This window comes from Toxotes jaculatrix, chromosome 3 (genome assembly GCF_017976425.1).
Source record: "Toxotes jaculatrix isolate fToxJac2 chromosome 3, fToxJac2.pri, whole genome shotgun sequence".
Lineage (NCBI taxonomy): Eukaryota > Metazoa > Chordata > Actinopteri > Toxotidae > Toxotes > Toxotes jaculatrix.
In genome coordinates, this window is record NC_054396.1 from 4435142 (window position 1) to 4454752 (window position 19611).

Sequence of the window (19611 nt, forward strand, 5' to 3'; positions counted from 1 at the left end):
TGGTATGTCTTGTTTTGTCCAACCAACATTCAAAAACTTGAAGGTGTTCAGTTTACAGTTATATGAAACAGAAAAAAAGAAGAACTAATAAAATAAAATAAACTGAGTGGTGGCCATTTTACTGCTTGGAACCAAACCTATCCCTTGCATTTTCTTGCATATAACTATATTACAGCACCCCTCAGAAGCCTAAACGACACACCTTCAATCTGCAGTTGTTAATCTCCAAAAAACAGGGACAAGTACAGAAGTACAGTTATTCAGTAGATTAGACTCTATTCTGTCAGTGTTACCTGCCAGTTTGCCACAGCTTAAATAAGAGCTGAACCTTGTCTAACTAATGTAATAATATGAGCCAACACATTTTTTCTTCGGCTGAACTCGGATTCCACTCGGAGACACTCGGGGTGAAAAATGGGCGTGCTCGGCTGTGGTACGTCTCAGCCCGCGGTACAATCGGATGATCTCGGGCGGGCGGAGCCAAGTAGGAGGAAATGGTACAGTTGGCTGACTGCTCCCAAGAAAACCGGCGACGAGCATCCCTAGCCGGCAGTTTCATCGCTCATCTTCACAGCTTCTCACTCATTATTGCAACAGCTATCAAACAAAACTTCAGTCATTCACAAAAGAATACACCAACATTTAGCTACTTATAAACCAAGCAACACTTGTATGTTGCAATTTCTAGAAATATCCGTGAAGGGCTCGGAGATTAACGTTTCAGTTAAACGACTGCAGCATGGAGACGCAGATACATGTGCCCGTCGGGTCGCCGGTTATCAGAAAAATTCCCATTTTCGTGGACGAACACAACGTAACGGAGGGGGCGATGAAGCTCATTAAAGAGCTGAGACCGGCGTGGGACACCAGCCATGTCAAGACCAAGGTACCGATAGCCGCTGTGCTAGCTATGTAGCGTATGCTAGGCTAGGCTAAGACTGACAGCTCTGCAGCATCACCAAGCAGTGTCAGCCGGCCGGGAGGAGGGCCGAGGAAACATTAACGACTGGGGTGGTTTCATTTCTTTTAATAAACGACACACCGCCACACGGCCACATCCTCCTCCTAATTTATGAATGAAGACGTATTATGGTTTGGTTTTTAACCGTCTTGATAGTAAAATAATACAATAACGTTAGCCTAGCTAGCAAGACGCTCTCAGTTTGAACTCTAACTAAGCTAAGTAAATTACCGCAGTAAGTAAATTACCACAAAAAGCCACTAGGAAAATGTTATATACTTGAGCTAATGTCATTCCGTTTTCAGACAGCTTTATTTGTCCAAAGTACACAACATGAAGCATTAAATATAGCATGAAAGCCAAGTCATGCTGTCATCTAATCAGTATCAGTGACCAGCTGGTGCTGACGTGATGGTCAGTTTGGTTGAGAAACGTGATGATTGCTAATTGCTCAAGGAAGCAGGCACACCTTATGAAGGCTGTTTAATATCTGGTTAAATAAAATAAAACCATGTTTTATTTTATTTTCATATCACGTACTGCTCTCTCTTGTGAAATGTTCTGAATCCAGTGTGACTGAATGTTAATGGTAATAGAAACATGAGCTGCTGTGTGGGTGTCAGGGCACTGCATAGTCTGAAGCAAACTGAGAGACCTTTTAGGATGGAAATTTAGATTTTGTTGCACCAAATGTTCACAATTAACACCTGTTGTGGGTGTAACAGTCCGGTAATATATTGTATAGGGTTTAAAATTTGATGCATGCACATTAAAAAAAAAAGAAAAAGAAAGGACTTAAAACAGTTTTGGTAGTCAATTAAAAAAAAAAAAAACATTTTTAAGTACACTCTCTAAAACAAAGAAATAAACCCCTTGGTTTTACAGTTAGATTATTAAATTATGAAATTAAATTTGTGTCTTTATGAGAATGTTGTCATGAAAATGAAAAGCAATTGTCTGAACTCGGGTGGATCAACTTGCTTCAAACACCGGTTGTCCGCAAACTCCAGTTCCCCAAAACAGACACGGTGGACGGTGTAGTTCAGTTTCATTACAGATTGCAAAACTGATATATAGAGGTGACACCAATGCACATAGAGTCAATGGAAAGACACAAACAGATGGCATAAAGAAGATAAGGGACAAAACACAAATCTGTACCTGTTCTAGTTGTTTCACGTGAAGGTATAAAGTTTAAAACTTTCTAATTTAGATGGAAGATGTTGTATTATTCATGAATTCACAGCAAGAGGAGCAGAAACCAGACAGTCAAGAGGGAAATAATAGAAACGGTACTTCCTAGTAGAGTCTGTGTTTGTTGTCACAGCAAATTGCCTCCAAAGGTCATTTGGGGAACTCATCTCTTGCTTGGTTGGGGATAAAAGATGTACTGTAAAACCAGTCCTGCTGTCAAAGTGAGCCATAAATCCACTTCATGTGAAAAATGAAAGCTCCATCTGTGGGATGGAGCTTTATCTTGGAAGTCAGGGAGATCAGTGACACACTCAGCTATCACTGCACACTGGTAAAATACTCTGACGCATTATATAGTTACAGCACGCATGTCTTTGAAATTGTGCTGGATGAAGTTTGTAGTCTAATCTGTTTGGGGTCATGGACATAGAAAGTTTAACTGCTGCTGATGATAATAATGAAACATTTTGATAAACTGAATTTTTATGGATCCTTTCATATATAAACTGCAGCTTGAATTACTTTGCACAAAAGCAGGACTGCAACTACTGATTATTTTCAGAATTTATGAAAGAAAAAAACTGAAATCCAACAAACTTCTATATTAAAGCAGGAAATAAATGAAATGTAGAGAAGTTACATCTCCTGTTCACTGATCCAAAACGCTTTCTAAAGTACTTCCTGTTCTTTTCATGATCGCATATTAGCCCATTGTTAGCACTCTGCTCTCTGTAGCCTTCACCACTTCTGTTGAACATTTTACTTTGCCAGTGTAATATTAAAGATCAATAAAATCATCAGTCCATTTCCATTAAATGTGCATTTTGAAAGTATGGCAGCCGTCTTAAATAGACTACAGTACAGATAAAGTGGCTTCCTTATTTGCGTATGTGAGTTATTTCCAAATGAGCTTACAGGATGAAAACAGTCACACTGCCCATATTTGCAAACTATGTTTTCTAGTTTGAATTTCTTTATGTGACTTGAGCTCATTGACATTAACAGGGTTTGTATAGGGCTGGGTAATAAATCAGTGTATATATATAGACAGCTAGTGATGTTGTATGGTGATGATATGATCATATGTAACATTTCCCCAAATTTGAAGCAAATTGTAATTAAAACTCAACAGAATGAGATTTGAGGGTTTTGTTGTACGAATATGTTGTAATTGTTTTGTTTGTTGTAATGTTCAGTGGTAGAACATGGTTCATTCTGTTTTTGGTTTGGCTTCGGTTATTGACAACATCCAAATATTTCTAGAAATACAAGTTTGTCTAAACCTCTTTCTGTCCTTTTTCTGTCATTCATTGTCTCTGAGGTTTCCACGCTCTGTAAAACCTTCATCGAGATTGAGTCAGCTATTTAATGTAAGAAATCTCTTACATTTTTTTCTAGAAAATGAACTTGTGTGAACAATAGAGGGGAAAAAAAGAACAACTTCAGGAAGCAGACAAGGTTAAAAAGTGTCACAGACATTAAATTTTCGGTTTTAAGTATTTTTATGTAGTCTTACATACATCTGCCATAGTGTTAGGATGTTCTGGTCAAGCCTTTTGGTCCCTGATCCTGATCCTGATCTTTTAATAGTGGGATCAGAAGATATTCAGTATTGACTAACTTACAAATTGAAATAGCCGATGTATCCCACTAACTCCAGCACACCTTATTTTTCACGAGCTACTTGTTTTAAATACTGAAGTTTGGTGGTTCGGTAATTCAGTTGATGGGCTTAAATTAATTATATAATATGAATAAAGGTTTAATTGGGAAGCCCCGACTCCTGAAATTGATATGACGCAATGTGCTTGAGAGTTCGCTTTATTAGAACAACAAAAACACCCTGTCCACAGCACACGAGTGTGTTGTAGAGCAATCCATTTTAGAGGCTCAGCTTGTCAGGGAAAGGAAAATGCATAATTGATTCCTTGTAAAAGGATCAAGTAACTGATGTGTCATTGCCGGGTCAAAGTCTATGAAGGGACACCATTTACTGCTGTGACTCTCATGGTGCCATGGTTTGAACTCAGCTACAGCAACCATGTGTTTACATCCTGCTGGCTAATCTCTCTGGATCTGATACCCCAGCCACTCACACACCTGCAGCTCAGATGGTGACAGTGTTTACCTCGCTCGCTAAAGGCCAGACCAGCAGTGCTTTTCTCAATGACCATCACCCAAACAGGCTTTGTCCCACCGGATGCTTTTGTCCTTGTACGGCATGGTACTGCTGCATGACAGGCAATGTATTCATGAACCGAGTCACAGCAGATGATGGATGGAGGAAAATGTGAGATTAGGAAAAAAAAAAAAAAACCCAAAAAACTGTTGGTTATTTTGGTTGAGTTGGGAAGGATGTTCAGGAGCAGCAGGACCATTGTTTTGATGAGAGCAGGAAGTGCTAAACGTGGCAAAGAGCAGCAGGGCAGCACTGTTGACAGAAACACCTGCTTAGTCCCACCACCTGGACAGGAAGACTTTTACTGTAAATACACACTGTCCATTTCCAAACATCTCACACACACACACTGAGTTCCTGAAAACAGCAGATTGTGCCAATAGCAACAGAGCAGCAGTCTCCTCTTACAGCTTTCTCATGCTGAAGACAGAGCGATTCACCTCTGCCAAAAGAAGCCAGTTTCAGGCCGTGCAGTCACGCCATCGAACGTAGACTCATTGATGGAGAAAAAAAAAATGAAACGTCAGGCAGTATATGGATGAATGTTTACCTCTGTCTGGGTCCAAGCTTATCGCTGTCTGTCGATGTATTGATCACCGGTCTTAGCGGCGTATTGTGTGGCGGGTAGAAGGGATCAGTCATGTGGTAGCAAAGGCGTGTATGCTTGTGTATGTACTGTCATAACAGGGATGCCTGTGCGCCCATCTTTGTGGTCAGCCACGTGTGGAATGCCAGATATGTGTGAGTGAGCGTCTGGGCCGGGGGAGATGTGTATGTTGTTATTGTGTTTGCTGCAGTGGGATGGACTGGCCCACTGGTTTCCACTGGAGTGATGCTGCCATTCAGATATCTAGGGCCCAGCTTCAGACACAGAGGACTTTTTTGCATTCTCTTTACTTTAGAGGGGGTGTTGGGCCCAACTTGTTGATGTAACTGCAAAACAGCCCTGCAGAAGAGTCATTTTGGCTCATGCAAGATCACTTGTACAAACACGAGTCATTTTTTAAGCAGCACATATGATTTATTTTAGAGAACTTGCCACTTCTTCCAGTTTTCTCTTTTCTCATAAGGATGAGCAAAATTCTCCAGTGGTTTAGGCGTAACACGTGAGTCATGCCTTTCTCAACAGGAGACCAACCAAAATGAAATAAATAACTAAAATAAACTTAATGGAAATCAATATTCATAATCACTATTGCTTGTCAATATACTGAGACAGCAACTGTTATTTGTCTTAGATGTTAATGTCATATGTTGACCTGGCTTCCCTCAGTGCCTCTATAATGTTTCAGGATTTGATGGTCTGTGGTGTGAAGTTCTTGTTTTTACTCTTGGCAACAGTTTTATTATTAAACTTGTTCATGAACAGAACAGAACGGGTACAAGCAAAACTCTCTGAATAAAGTAATAGAGGTCTAAATTTGGCTGATTTTTGAGTGTCGTGTTGATGGACACCACTGTTCATCATCCTATGGGTGTAACGGTAATGGAGGAGTTACTCACGGGTGTCAGTAGTGTAATAAGTCAGACCACAGCTAACACACTGTAAACATTTTGAGATGTTCTTCAGGTTCAGCCTGCAACAGCCTACAAGCAACAGCATTGATAGAACATCAATATATAATTTGTACTTCATATATGGTATGAGATTTACGACTGAATGTTTCACTACTAGCACGTGAATTACATTACTAACTGTCTTGCATCTACCAATAGCCTGCACCTGAGGCATTTAAGAAGCCGGTAAATTATTGCGTCCACCAATAATCTGCATGTGAGACATTTAGAGGGAATCTGTGGATTGTATCTACAGAAAATAACCGGGGTCACACACTCCTCCTCCAAACTGCAGGAGTCTCTGCACGTACAATGGTCACATGCTGTGCCACTCTCCATAGCAAGTACCTTCTCAACCTGTGGGAAACACTGGATTGAGTTAAGAATGTTTTTCTATGATACATTTACCTCATGCAGGTCAGAGCTGCCTGGAGTCTGGACTGTTGATCCTGACCCAAGGAACACTGATAGCTTTGTGAAAGGACTGTAGAGAACATTTAGATTCTGTATTCTGTGTGCTGTACAGTCCGAGGTTAAGGCTATTCCTCTGTATGTCTGTGATCAGTTAAATGACTTATTTTCATCTGCTCTCAGCTCTTCACTGATGGAACCACCAACAAGCTGGTGGGCTGCTACGTGGAGGACAGTCCAGAAGACGTAGTGCTGGTCCGAGTATACGGAAACAAGACGGAGCTGATTGTGGACAGAGACAATGAGCTCAAAAGCTTTCAGGTAGTGTAAAAACAAACAGAGTCTAATGGGTGTGTGCTCTCTTCTGAAGTGCCACAGATTTGTTTGTTCCACCTAATTGCTACGTGCTGTGTGTCTTTGTGATTCTCCTTTAGGTGCTACATGCAAATGGTTGTGCTCCCCGCCTCTACTGCACCTTTCAGAACGGCATCTGCTATGAGTTCATGCAGGGGGATGCTCTTGGGACGCAGGATGTCAGGGATCCTTCCCTGCTCAGGTGTGGACATGGTAGAACCGTGTTAGTGCTCGTAATGTACCGGAGGTGGTACAGTTGTGAAACAGTTGTAGGCAGCTTTGTGTTCAGAATCCTTTGCGGTTTCGTCTTTCTACATAGAAGCTTTGACACAAACTGTTTCACACAGCGGAGATGCCTCGACACTGTGCAGGAAAGAGGCAAATGTAGCATACGACACACGCCAGTCACATGCAAATGATGTGATATGAAACGAATAAAGTCTGACACCAATGACACGTTTATGCAAAGGAGTTGCTCATGCCACTGTATTACTACAGCAATGTGCCCAAAGCAGTCTATACTAATACTTTATCTGGTAACGCACACTGACCTTGGTGTTTTTGTAACACACGGCACTCTCTGTCAGCTCCATGTGTGTTACGTGATGCATACAGTTGTTTTATTTGACTCCTTTCCAGAAATCTGCAGTAGATACTTGCCCTGATCTGACCTCGTAGATAGAAGTATCTCAATCCTGTAGCAGGGCCATCTGTCACTGGATCCTTGGATTTCTTTATAATCATTTTGTATAGTGTAATGATTTCATGTTGAAAATCTAGTCATGAGGATAAAACCGTATTCATGTTTTTGGTTGTGTGTCTCCTTTCAGACTGATAGCCAGGGAGATGGCTCGGATCCATGCCATCCATGCACACAATGGCTGCATCCCCAAACCTAACCTCTGGATCAAGATGCGAAAATACTTCTCCCTTGTGGCCACGGAGTTCACCGAGCAAGCCTCCAACATCAGGTGAGATCTGGATTAGTTGGCCCTCCTGTGTGTGGCTCTTCACACACTGTGATAATGGTTCACATAGCTCATGAAGCACAGCCAGTGAAATAGTTTTATCAAACAACAAGTTACCCTGTTTAGTTCTTTAGGTACCAGAGCTAGTTTATCTAACACATGAGTTACATACAGATTAGAGGTCGTGCTAAATCAGGAGATGTTGCAGATTTTACATGAAGGTGGCCTCACTTTTACCAGATCAGACCAGACTCTCGCTCAGCTGAACTGTTTAGCTAGTATTAGATAAAAAATACAGTATTTAGTGTCTGTGTTCATTTATTTTTTTCCTGTTGTGTTGGCTCTACACGTCAGCAACTGCTGTAGCCTCATTCAGTGATTGTGCAAAAAATTGATCCAAACGCAGAACAAATACATTTATTCAAAACTATCACGAATCACGAATATTGTGGGAATTTTTGTAAAAGTTATTAAGATTGTTTTTTTTCCCTCCCAGCCGTAGTTAGCTGACATAGTTATGTAAATCAACTAGTCCACCACCTTGGATGTGAGTGAAATATCTCAACAGCAATTGTATGGATTGCCATGAAATTTTGTTCAGTCATTCATTTTCACAAAGGAATAAATCTTACTGACTTTTGTTGTCCTCTGACTTTTCCTTTAAAGACCACAGCAGGTCAAATTTTATCATGTATCCAGTAAAATATCTCAACATCTATCAAATGGATTAGCTCAAAATGTTATATAGACATTTGTGGTTCCCAGAAGAATGAATCCTAGTACTAAAACTGAATCTTATACTTGACTTGGTGTCAACATGTAATCATCTACCCTTCAAATATAAGACAATCTCCACCTTTTCAAACCTGATCTCCAGGAAAAATGCTGTCTTGTATTTTTGCTAATACAGTACCTGATAAGAAACAGTCTGCATTATCATTATGAGCATGTTAGCATGCTGATATTAACATTTCTCATATAGTATTGCTGTACATTAGTACAGACTCACAGAGCTGCTAACATAGCTGTAGACTCTTAGTCTTGATATTTAGATTTAAAGGTGTTCAGAGGAGGTATGAGTGTTAGATATGGCCAAACATAAAATACAGCACTCTTTTCAATGGGCTGAAAACAAAAAGTAAAGTGGTAGTGTGGTTCAGTATAAATGAAAGGAACATTAGCAATCAGTGCTATATCAGCTGACAATCAAACTGTTTCTGATCAAAAAAACATTGTAAAGCCAGAGAGTTTATGACTCCTGGAACTTATTCAAACAACTTTTGACCCCTGGGCTGACGCACACATAAGGTCAGTGAGTTGGGTATTGAGAAATGCATTTTATGCAGTTGTGTTGTCATCTTTAGAAAAGGGGAAGGAGGAGAAGTTTAGAGGAGTTCATGCTGAAGGTGGTTCCCTTTGTGTCGTGGCACTGGACCTGTGGAGCCGGCAAAGGTAGACCGTTTCATAACCTGGACAGCTGCCCAGTCACAGCTGATATGATGGCTATTAGATTAAGTCCACCATGTGGCTTATATAACTGTAACAATAATAGCCGACTGGATTAGGGAGTCTGAGGCATGCAGTGGACCAGCAGATGTTTGCTTAGCTTTGTGTATCAGGTCACTTTACTCTCTTCCTTGGTAACACAGACAGCTAGAGTGCCCTGGTAGTGGAAAGCAGACACTTGTTACACTGTGGTCTGAAGCAGACTTTATAGAAGCCCACAGTTTAACAGGCTTTTTCAAAGAAGTTGAGACTCTGGGGGAGGCCGCAGGTGAAGGAGACGCAGTGAGCCAGGTAGAAATCTCCAAGGAGAGGGTGTGTGTGTGTGTGTGTGTGTGTGTGTGTGTGTGTGTGTGTGTGTGTGTGTGTGTGTGTGTGTGTGTGTGTGTGTGTGTGTGTGTGTGTGTGTGTGTGCGCGCGCGCACACCTGCCCAGCCTCTCTCCCTGCTTTCTCTCATCTCCTGCTATCAGGCTGACTGTGGATTAAGTCCCATAAGCCCATTACAGTTAGCACAGGGGTCTCTGCTCTGCTCGCCGGTCTGGTTGGCTGAGGCACAAACTCAGCGACTTAACCCTTTCTCCACTAGCCAATAATACCACTTTCAGACCGACACAGGTCAAAGGTGCACTCGCTGTTGATCTGAATGAGTCACTGTGAGTCATCTGAGCTGGGCTGAACCCTGGCTGGATGCACGTATGTCCAGTAAGCCTGTCTCATATGCACACAGATGGAAAAGGTCAAATGTTTTAATAGACAGAGCTGCAGGGAGGTGCATGAATACCATGTTTCAAGCACATACAGCGATAGAATGAATCACATATCAAATATTTATGGTCCGATCTCAAAAGTCATTTCAAAAGGAGACAGTAGTGTATCCATAGTGATTCGGGAGCACTCAGCAGCACCATTAGTATCCACTGAGAACTTGTTTCTCTGTGACTGTGATCCCAGGGGCCAGCTGGGCAGTGCCCCACTGAGCCTGTGTGCTGCCTGTGCATGTCGGTCTCAGCTGTGTTCACATCACATACAGTATGTTCCCAGTTAATAATGTTACCAAAACAATGAAAGCTGGTTTGTTCTGCCCCATAACAATTAGTAAAACAATTCCTGTTACTTTCCTTTGCCCCAGTGTTGTGTTTGCCGTTAAGCCTCGTCAAGGAGAAGAACCCGAAGCCTGTGTTAAACAGCTGACCTTTTCTGTCTCTTCCCCTGTCTCTGTTCTCCCTGTCCAGGATCCAGCAGGAGGTTCCCAGCAAGGCAGTGCTGGAGCAGGAGATGGTGTGGATGAAGGATCATCTCTCCACACTGGGCTCCCCTGTGGTGCTCTGCCACAATGACCTGCTCTGCAAGAACATCATCCACAACAGCAAAGAGGGTAAGCGCCCTCAAAGCATCACCCATTTGGTTGTCATGCTCTCCTGTCTTCACTCGGCACGCTGCACAGTTGTATTGTTTGCAGAGTGAAAAGAGGATGAGGAAGAAGAGATTTTCCTTTCCTATTGTTCAGGGTTTGTCTGTGGGGAAAAGGTCTCTGCTAAAATGACCCGGAAATTCTGGTGTGGATACGAGTCGTTTTCACATGAAAATAGCATTTTAAAAAAATCTCAAAGGGGCAGTGTAGACGTAGTCTGAAACTGTCACCTCTGATGATATCTGAGCTGTCAGGACATCCATTATCGCCACAGGATGCCACTGTGAACTCTTCTGAACACCACTGGTCGATCAAGGTCTTTAGAATTAGCACTTTTGCGTTTCACTTTTGCTAACCAGGGTTAAACATGCCACAGGCTGCACACTCCTCAGACCTCAGTGTCTTCTCAGTGGCTGGCTGGGAGTGGAGATGAATCTGTTTCTGTGCAGCTACACCTTTTATACACTGTACATGTGATGTGTTTTCAGGCCACGTTCGGTTCATAGACTACGAATACTCCAGCTACAACTACCAGGCCTTCGACATCGGCAACCACTTCAACGAATTTGCAGGTTTGTTGAACGTGATGCTACTGCTATATATGATACTACATCCATGTAGTAAGGCTTATTAAACAGCTGTATGTACATATGTGTGATCAGGTATGACTGAGCTGGACTATGGGCTGTACCCCAGTCGGGAGATGCAGATGGAGTGGCTCAAAGTGTACCTGCAGGCATACAAATTCTTCACCAAGAAAACGGAGGAGGTCAGCCCACGAGAGCTGGAGACACTCTATGTACAGGTCAACAAGTTTGCTCTGGTGAGGAGGAATATGTTGGCAAACACACACACCATCTCTACACACTCACACCCACTGTCTCACATTACTTCACTTCATCTGATATCTGATTTGTTTTTACTCAAGGCTTCTCACTTCTTTTGGGGCTTCTGGGCACTCATCCAGGCCAAATACTCCTCTATTGATTTTGACTTCCTCGGGTAAGTGTGTGTGTTTGTATATATGTATGTGTGTGTGTGTGTGTGTGTGTGTGAAAGAGAGAGAGAAAGAGTTAGAGCTGTGTGTGGTGCCCCCCCTGTGTAGAATATTACATGACTGATAGGTTTGTGTATGAAAAGAATCTGTCAGTGTGGGTTCAACAGAACATTATGAAAGAGTGAAACTGACCCTAACCCTAAAGCCAGCATGTCTCTCATTTCTTTTGTGAGCTTCCACACCACTTAACATTTCCTGCCCACACACCTGTAACACATACGGGTCAGGACTGCCTCCCCTAGTGGCTCACAGACAGGAAGTAGAGCGAAGGAGGTTCACAGACTGCAACCCAATCACTCCCATGTTGCTGACAGAGGCAGTACTAAAGTGAATCTCACCTACTTTGCATGCATGACTGTCAAAAAGGACCTGTCTGCTAATTTGACTACTGCTGCTTAGAAACGCAGTATATTACAATTGAACTGATACATTTTGGGGAAAAGTCTCACAGGAAATGAACTCAATTCTTGGGAAGAACATACAAATAAACAAGAGAGACTTTTGTTCCTTTTGTTAGCTAGGAGATGTATTCTTTTTCAGTGGATCAAACCCAGACCTCCAGCTGTTAACCAGTGGTATGGAGAAATTTTTAAAGTTCTACTAGTGGAAAGCCTGAGTTCTGTTTTAAAGGGGAAGGAGAGGTATTTAGAGAAGTTGTGGGCACCCTTTCTGGACCGCTTACCAGGCGACACAAGAGATTTAGTTCTCAGGGGGTGCTGCAGCGTTAACTGGCGCCCCTTTTACCCCTCTGTACTTGCCTAACTCAGCTTCCTGGGTACTGTCTTTGTCTCATTGCCATAGCTGCCTATTCACTGATTCACATATAATTTTTAAACTGTAAATGTTGTGAGAATTGTCTATATAAGGTATTTTATGGTGCTGCAATACTGTTTAATGTTTTTTTTTTTTTTTTTTAACTTCCTATTATGTCACTCTGGATGGCATTAGTTATTTTTCTTATAACAACGATCACTGTTATCATTTATGTTCTGTGTTTTGTGTTTGATCTAAAAATTCAATAAAATATATTAAATAAAAAAAATTGAACTGAAACTAATATTTTCTAAGAAGTGAACACATCTGTACTTGCTGTTGGTTTGAATTGTGTACTTGTCCAATTCTTAATTACCAAAGAATCAGTTTCTAATTCTCAGTGTCACAGTTTGCTTTAACTTAATGTTATCCACAGCACTGTGTGGACACAGGTCTTTGAAATGAAACAGACTGTGGTCAGAGATAAATATCTTCACCTGACCAGAGTTTGTTGAAAGTTTTGTGAAGTGCTGCGGTGTGTGTTGGTTAGCTGGTCTCATTTGTTAGTGCATGAGTTTGGTTTTCCTGTTCACTAACATCAGCTTAGAGTGTGGGTGATGGTGTAGACAGTATTAATACAATACTTCACCTTTGTCTGATAAAGCTAATGATCATTTGTGGGCTATACCTTTTGATATACCTCTTGTTTGTTGCAGGTACGCTGTGCTTCGTTTCAACCAGTACTTCAAGACCAAACCTGCAGTGATGGCCCTGCAGATCCCAGAATGAGAGGAGACAGAGGAGGACGGGATGAGGCGAGAAGACAGGCGGGTGGATGTAACAGGTTTTATGCTGGGACTTCCTATAGGGTGGGAACTCTTCTCTGTGAGCCAGCTACTGATGGGCCACTCCTTGGTCTGCCTGGCATCCTCTTCTGCAACAAGTGCAGTTACTCTTTTATTCCTTCAAACTTAGCTCCACATCTGTCGCATCTCTAGCTCAATAATTATAAAACTTCCATGAGTTCTATGTGCGTGTATGTGAGCGTATGCTCGTGTGTATGTTCTAAATTTATCTCGATAAACCTGACGTCTTGCTTTCCCTCTGCAGCTGAACCGGTTCGTAACGAGCACAGCAGTCTGAGTTTGGTTAGAGTTCGCTGTCTTAAAACCTGCTTTACTGTCTGTCACACTGGCGCCAAAATGTTCCGTAACGCTGGTAATGAAGGTCAAAAGAGGGATAAGACCGTTAAGGAGGTTTTTCGATGCTGACACTGACAGATAGTTTGTCCTGTTCTCTGTGCATTGTCTCTACGGGTCAATGCCACGGCCTCATTACAGTTAGAAACTGACCACTGAGGTGTTTCACCTGGGATTCCTCACATTTTGCATGTGGCGTGTGATGAGACCATTCCTCCTTCTGTCTGAAGATATTTTAACAGAGTTCTAACCTATGTGATCCTTCCTCTTATTTCTCCATATTTGGTGCTAAGTACTTGTAGCTGCGGTGTTTCTGCACTGTACTTCCCAGAGATCACCTGTTCATCAGATGCTGTGGGCGGCACTGCGTCGTCGTCTCTCCTCAGATTGATGCAGTTTGAGCTTCTGTCGGTTCCTCCTCTAGTTATTTCCAAGCTAACTGCTGCTGCTGAAATATGAAACATACTTTTCTGTGTGCGAGTGGACTCCTCCCCTGGAAGGACCTGCCAGACACCAAGTGTGTGGAACGGCAAAGCGGAAAAGCTTTTCATGGACTGGCTGCAGGTTGATTCACTATTGTGTTATAGCAATCAGTGATAGAGAGTAGGTAAATGTGCATGTATTTATTTATGTGGAGACATTGTGGATTATTTAACATCTCAGGTCAACAACTCTTCAGTTTGGGTTGCTTTAGTACGTGTTGCTTTATGTCAAAATGAGAAGTGGATCTGAAGGAAGAGGGGAGATTAGGGTTAAAAAAAAAAAAAAGGGAGAAAGAAGGGGACCTGTTTAAATGTCACTCTAAACTCTGTGTGTGTTTCTGTCCTCAAACCGTTTTTCCACCTTCTTGACTTTTATGGTTACAGTGAACCGCTCTGTTAAACTTTCCAGACCTCTTGGAAAATCCCCCCGCCCCCCGTGCACCTCTAATGCTTTCCAGCGTGTGCTCCCTCCCCATGTTACTATCTTTGATCTCCTCCCACCCCAGTTTTGTTTCATCTGTCCTTTTGTCTGTGGATATTAAGGCAGCAACACCTGTTCCACTAACCATCTTAACATCAGAGACTGCTCTCAGCCCCACACTTTAATCCATTCCCGTTCACATCGCACACTCAGAGCCAAATATTCTTACATAATCTGACACTGCGTAAGTTATGTAAAGTTCTAGCTTTCAAAAAGAGGCAGGAATGGGTTATCTGGGGCTACGTGTCCATCATGAGATCACCTCTTACTTGAATAGAAAAAGACTTCATATGAGTCTCTCTCATCTGAAACGTGATCATTTCCATGACTAAGTCCTCATTCGGTACTCTCAGCAGGACAGCTAGAAGCCTTAGAGGGCGGCTCCACTGATTTTACACATCAAAGTCTGCTCACAGGTGTTGATGAATTCTGCTGCAAAGGTGAAAAAAGTCAAAAACATTTCCTGTAATGCAACTCAGCATCACCTTCTCTGGCCTATATATGCCCACGTCTTTCATACTTAACAGTCGCAGTTTGCAATGCAGGGTTACTCTTGTGAGTTTGTGGTCTTCAGTCCCAAGCTGAAATGGGGCAAGTTATGTCACTTGCTACAGCTAATGATTATTTCCATTATCGATTATTGTTTTGGTTGTTTAGTCAATGAAATGTCAAAAAAAAAAATAGTGGAAAAAATGTGAAAATCGCATCGAAAAAGGAGGCTTCTTTCTTTTATTTTTGTTTGACCAAAGGTAAAAACCCCAAATATTTAGTTAACAATGATTTTGGGGTTGATTTATGACAAATGAGGGCAGCATATCTGCACACTGGAAAACCTGAAGCCGGTGAATGATGAGCATTTACTTCACTAGCTTTGCCTGAAAAATGACCACAATGATTAATCAGTTATCAAAAGACTCAGATTTGACAAAGCTCCTCCAGAGCCACAGAAGACACGATACACCTGTATTCACAGGAACAAGCCACTGGCCATCACGCTGATATTCATGTGTAAAATCAGGAGTACAGTGCCCCTTTAATGAGCACCGCTGGTCTTCATGGCCCTTGCTCATTAATTTCTTATTGTCCTTTTTTTCCTCAGTCTGGCCATTGGTTGTTTAAGAGCCTTCAAATTTTAATCAGACACTGGCAGCTTCTTTCCTCCTTGTATTCATGGATATTTAACCCCTCATTAACCCAGCAGGGGGAGACACTGAGCTCTGACCTTTGTCCTCCACCCTAGGTCTCATATAACTGACAGGCTTAATAATTTCCCAGGTGAGCAGCAGCCTTTCTGAACAGTACGACAGAGACTAACTGGTGACAGTGGTTTTCAGTCAGGATGGTTGGCACAAGCGTTTTGAGAGCGATCATGATTACGTCATCCTTAGAAGTGATGATTAAAGCCTTGTGAATGTGAATTATAACTGGTTTTAGGGCTGTGTGAGACTAAAAGGGTTTAGTGGAAGATGTACTCGTATGATGGCACATATTTGGGAGCAAAAAGCGACCAATGGAACTGTCTTGAAAAAGCTCAAATCACCGACAGCAGTTGAGCATTTTTAATTTGGGAATAATCAAGAGCCCCTTATTTTAGGGAACTAATAGTGGAGTAATCTGCTTAGTAGATTTACAGACAAAGGCCAAATTAGTGAGCTTGCTGCTTGAACGCACAATCCTAATACCCTGGTAGGAATTTAACCTAGATATAAAGGGCATTTGCACTCCATGAGCACTGAATGAATTTCTCCATTCACTTAATCGAGGACACTGACCCCGAGCGGACCTCCTCTGTTGACACAGTTTGGGATTTTTGAAGAGCAAAGTTAGGGCAGGTTTATTTAATGTCCTCTGAAATGGCATCCATCACTGTAGACAGACACTGATGGTAAAGGCTGGAGCTAAACGTAAAGGTTGAACTGAAAAACACATTCCACACAGAACTGAGGTTGCACTCATGCAGGCGTGTGCTGATATTTTAGCAGCCGTGCCCATTGGTCACCTTACCCACTGTGTTACCACCAAAACATTTGGCACCAAAATATACTTAGTGTTACTGAAGTGGTTCGGTCCGGTGTGTGTTCTAAATACCGTGGAGTACACATCTACACCACTGCACCAAGGTGAGAGGTCAAACCAGTTTCTTAGTTAGAACTTTTTTTAAAACAAAAAAAAAAGCTAAAATTAGCTATAAAGTCTGTCAAAAAAAAAGTCAAACAATAAAGTTTAACTATTTTTCTCAGCAGCTGCAGAAGTTTAAATGCATCATTTTCATAGTCATGTTTCCATTGCACAGTGGATAAGGTGACAATGAGCCAAACAAGACATGAGTGTAAATATTTGATGAAGTTCATGAAAACGTTGCCTATTTATAGACCAATACATCTTATCTGTTTTTGTGGTGAGGACTCTCATCCCAGACAGGCTGTCTGAATTTCCTGTTCCATGCTGGCCATCAAAGATTTCCCGCTCTTTGCGTTAGGCCTTTTAGGGTGTTCGAAAGCAGTTTTAAACAGGGTTTATTTATTGAGTGAATCTAACTTTGCATTTTACACATTTTCTTTTATTTTCTAATCATACCAAAATGGTTAGCTTAGGAGAGTTTGCATTGCAGTTCTTTTGAGATTACCTATTTTTGTGTGTGAATGTACTAACTTAATTTTAAGAAACACTGTACAGATAACTGATTATTTTTTTTTCCCCCCTTTGTATGCTATTTACTTTTTGTAAATGCTTTGACTTGAAACATAGAGCGCTGTTTAAAGGGAGCCAGCGTTTGGCTTGTAGATGTGACTTTGTAAATGTACTCATCCACTGCTAAAGGAGATGCTGTGTCAGTGTGGGTGGCCAGCAGAGAGATGGAGGATGTAAATACTGTAAGAAATACTGTGAAAAGCTTACTGTACAGTGATCCTTCACACCTCAGTAGGAGTGGCAAGAAAAATTATTTAACAGTTGTCAGTAAATATTTCCATAAAATGATTAAAAAAAATGTCTTTGGACTTCTTTGGTCTCAGAAGTGCTGGGAATCTATGAAACTACCAATATTTGACTTGTGTTCTGTTGGTGCTCAAGTTTCCTCCTCTGTTTGTGTCTGTGTGCCAGCTGACCCTGTGCCTTGGCCCTGACAGGAGGAAGGAAGGCGAAAACTTCGGTTGGAGGACATCCTGCCAAAACACACGCACTATGGTGATGACTTCCAACATGCAAAGAACAGAACTTGTAATGTCTCTGACTTCATATCTGCATTTTTCTACCCACACTCATATCATTACTTTGTTTTATTTAATAGACTAGACTTTTTATCAGTGATGTCACATATTTCTGTGAACCAATCAGGACTTCAGCAGTGTTTTACAGTTGTGGCTTATTGCTTTTGTTGCCAGGCTAATGTAAGTCAAGTCTGAACAAACCAGATGGATAATAATGAAGTTGACTCTTCACCTTGGTGCTGAGGGAATCATCCAAGCCCACATCCCACCCCATCTGGTTAGCCAGCTAAGTTAGCAGCATGCGCAGCTTATTTAAGCTTTTATTAATTAAATGGAGGCGTTCGTTTCTGTGTAGGAGTATTGTGTTTGTGTACAGCACCTGCTAGATACTTAATTCACAATTACTCTGACATTGTTTTTGCTCTAGCTAATAGCTGCCAACTGGCCACCTGGTTGTAGTTGTTTAGCTGGCTCCAGAGAGGCAGGCGGTACATGATTGGCTGAAAGGTGAGAGGTGACAACACCACCACCATGAAAAGTGAGCTTAAAACATGACGACATGATGAAATAACTGTATCACTGGCAAAAATGCAAGCAAGTATGAAATGATATAAGTCGTAGCTCTTGCAGGGGATAGACAATGTGGGTTAGGGTTCCCAGACTGTTGTGCCAGTCTTTTTAGCAAGCTCTTTAATTCGTTAGGGCGGCCCTGAAAATGGGCTGTGCGGTGCCTACCCTCTGCAGGACATCAAGACCATGATCCATTCATAAACTGCTTCTTTACATTTACAGCACTATACTTTTAGAACTCATGATAAATCAGTAGTTGTGACATTTAAACAGCTCTTATCAACAAACTCTATGTATCTAAGTTTATGGTTATGCTACAATAAGTCTGCAATGGTACATATTAATAAGAGGTTTATAAATGGATTTTGGCCCAGATTTCTTGCAGAGCATTCTGGGAGGTGAGTGCTCAGACTGTCCGTTGGACAAGTCTCCCCACAGCATTAAAGAGCCAGCTTGAAATACAAGCAAAGTGCCATACTGGAGGAGAATTTTCCACAACCTGGCAACCCAGAAATTTTTCTTATATAACTGATCCATAAATAAATGGTAGATGATTTACTTACCATTAGTAAAGCCATCATGAGCTTTTTCAATTGTGCCGTATTAGAAAGTGGCATCACAGTGAGGACTGCTCTTTGGGGTCTCTCATATTCAGGGTTTGTTGAGTCTCTCAGAGAAGCGTTGATTCAGCTCTGGGGTAGTTTTACAAGTTGTGATACAATGCCAGGGTAAATTATGATTAATATATTCTGATTTTTAATAATGCATCATTGCTCTTCAGTAGTGAAATTACTAACTACCTCGGTCTCTCTGTGGTGTTTTCACTGTATTTTCAACTCATCACACAGCCCTTTGAACCAGTTTATAAAACGGCTTCCACTTTTTCATGGACTTTTCATGAACTCTCTCAGCAGGAAAGGCACAGGTTTAACCAGTGACACTAACGACAGCTGTGTTCCACTTAGGTGTGTCCATTCCAGTGGGATATCACACACAATACCAATGACGTCTGATCGGGTGCAGTCCCTAATTAGTGCCATTAGTTACAGCTGTGTTTTTTTGTTAAAATATCCACTTCTCAAGTTTATTATCAGCTGACGTGCATAAGGGAAAAATGCAGAACGGAAGAAAATGCTGTCATGCTGCTATAATGTGCAAATGTTGGCGAGAGCTAAAAAGAGCTGAGGTGGTGTGTTACCCTGGGAACGTCCTCCGAGAGCCCTGAATGATGGAGCAAAGTAATTACTGAACCAACCAGGGCCTGCTGGGAGAGATTCACACAACCCTGACACGCAAGCATGTACTTATTAAAAAAAAAAAA

The 19611-nt window shown here is 41.7% G+C and overlaps 1 protein-coding gene across 4 annotated transcripts; it reads left to right on the forward strand.

Annotated features, from left to right (window-relative positions):
- Positions 1-533: 533 nt before the first annotated feature.
- etnk2 (ethanolamine kinase 2) lies at positions 534-18975 on the forward strand. 4 transcript variants are annotated; one of them, XR_005893866.1, is made up of 10 exons: positions 534-886; positions 6486-6623; positions 6737-6858; positions 7487-7627; positions 10361-10503; positions 11028-11111; positions 11202-11362; positions 11468-11541; positions 13066-13193; positions 17614-18975. XR_005893866.1 is itself a non-coding variant. In XM_041034266.1 (10 exons), the coding sequence occupies exons 1-9, from the start codon at positions 740-742 to the stop codon at positions 13136-13138; spliced, it is 1083 nt and encodes a 360-aa protein (XP_040890200.1). In that variant the 5' UTR covers positions 534-739; the 3' UTR covers positions 13139-13180; positions 17614-18975. The 4 variants fall into 4 exon arrangements, 2 of the variants coding, with proteins under 2 accessions (XP_040890200.1, XP_040890199.1); XR_005893867.1 differs by having other exon boundaries at positions 17640-18975; XM_041034266.1 differs by having other exon boundaries at positions 13066-13180.
- The last annotated feature ends 636 nt before the right edge of the window (positions 18976-19611 follow it).

Coding starts and splice junctions, on each gene's coding strand:
- etnk2 (XM_041034266.1), top strand. CDS start 740: ATGGAGACGCAGATACATGTGCCCGTCGGGTCGCCGGTTATCAGAAAA. Junction 10,504..11,027: donor CATCCACAACAGCAAAGAGG/GTAAGCGCCCTC, acceptor ATGTGTTTTCAG/GCCACGTTCGGTTCATAGAC. Junction 11,363..11,467: donor AGGTCAACAAGTTTGCTCTG/GTGAGGAGGAAT, acceptor TTTTTACTCAAG/GCTTCTCACTTCTTTTGGGG.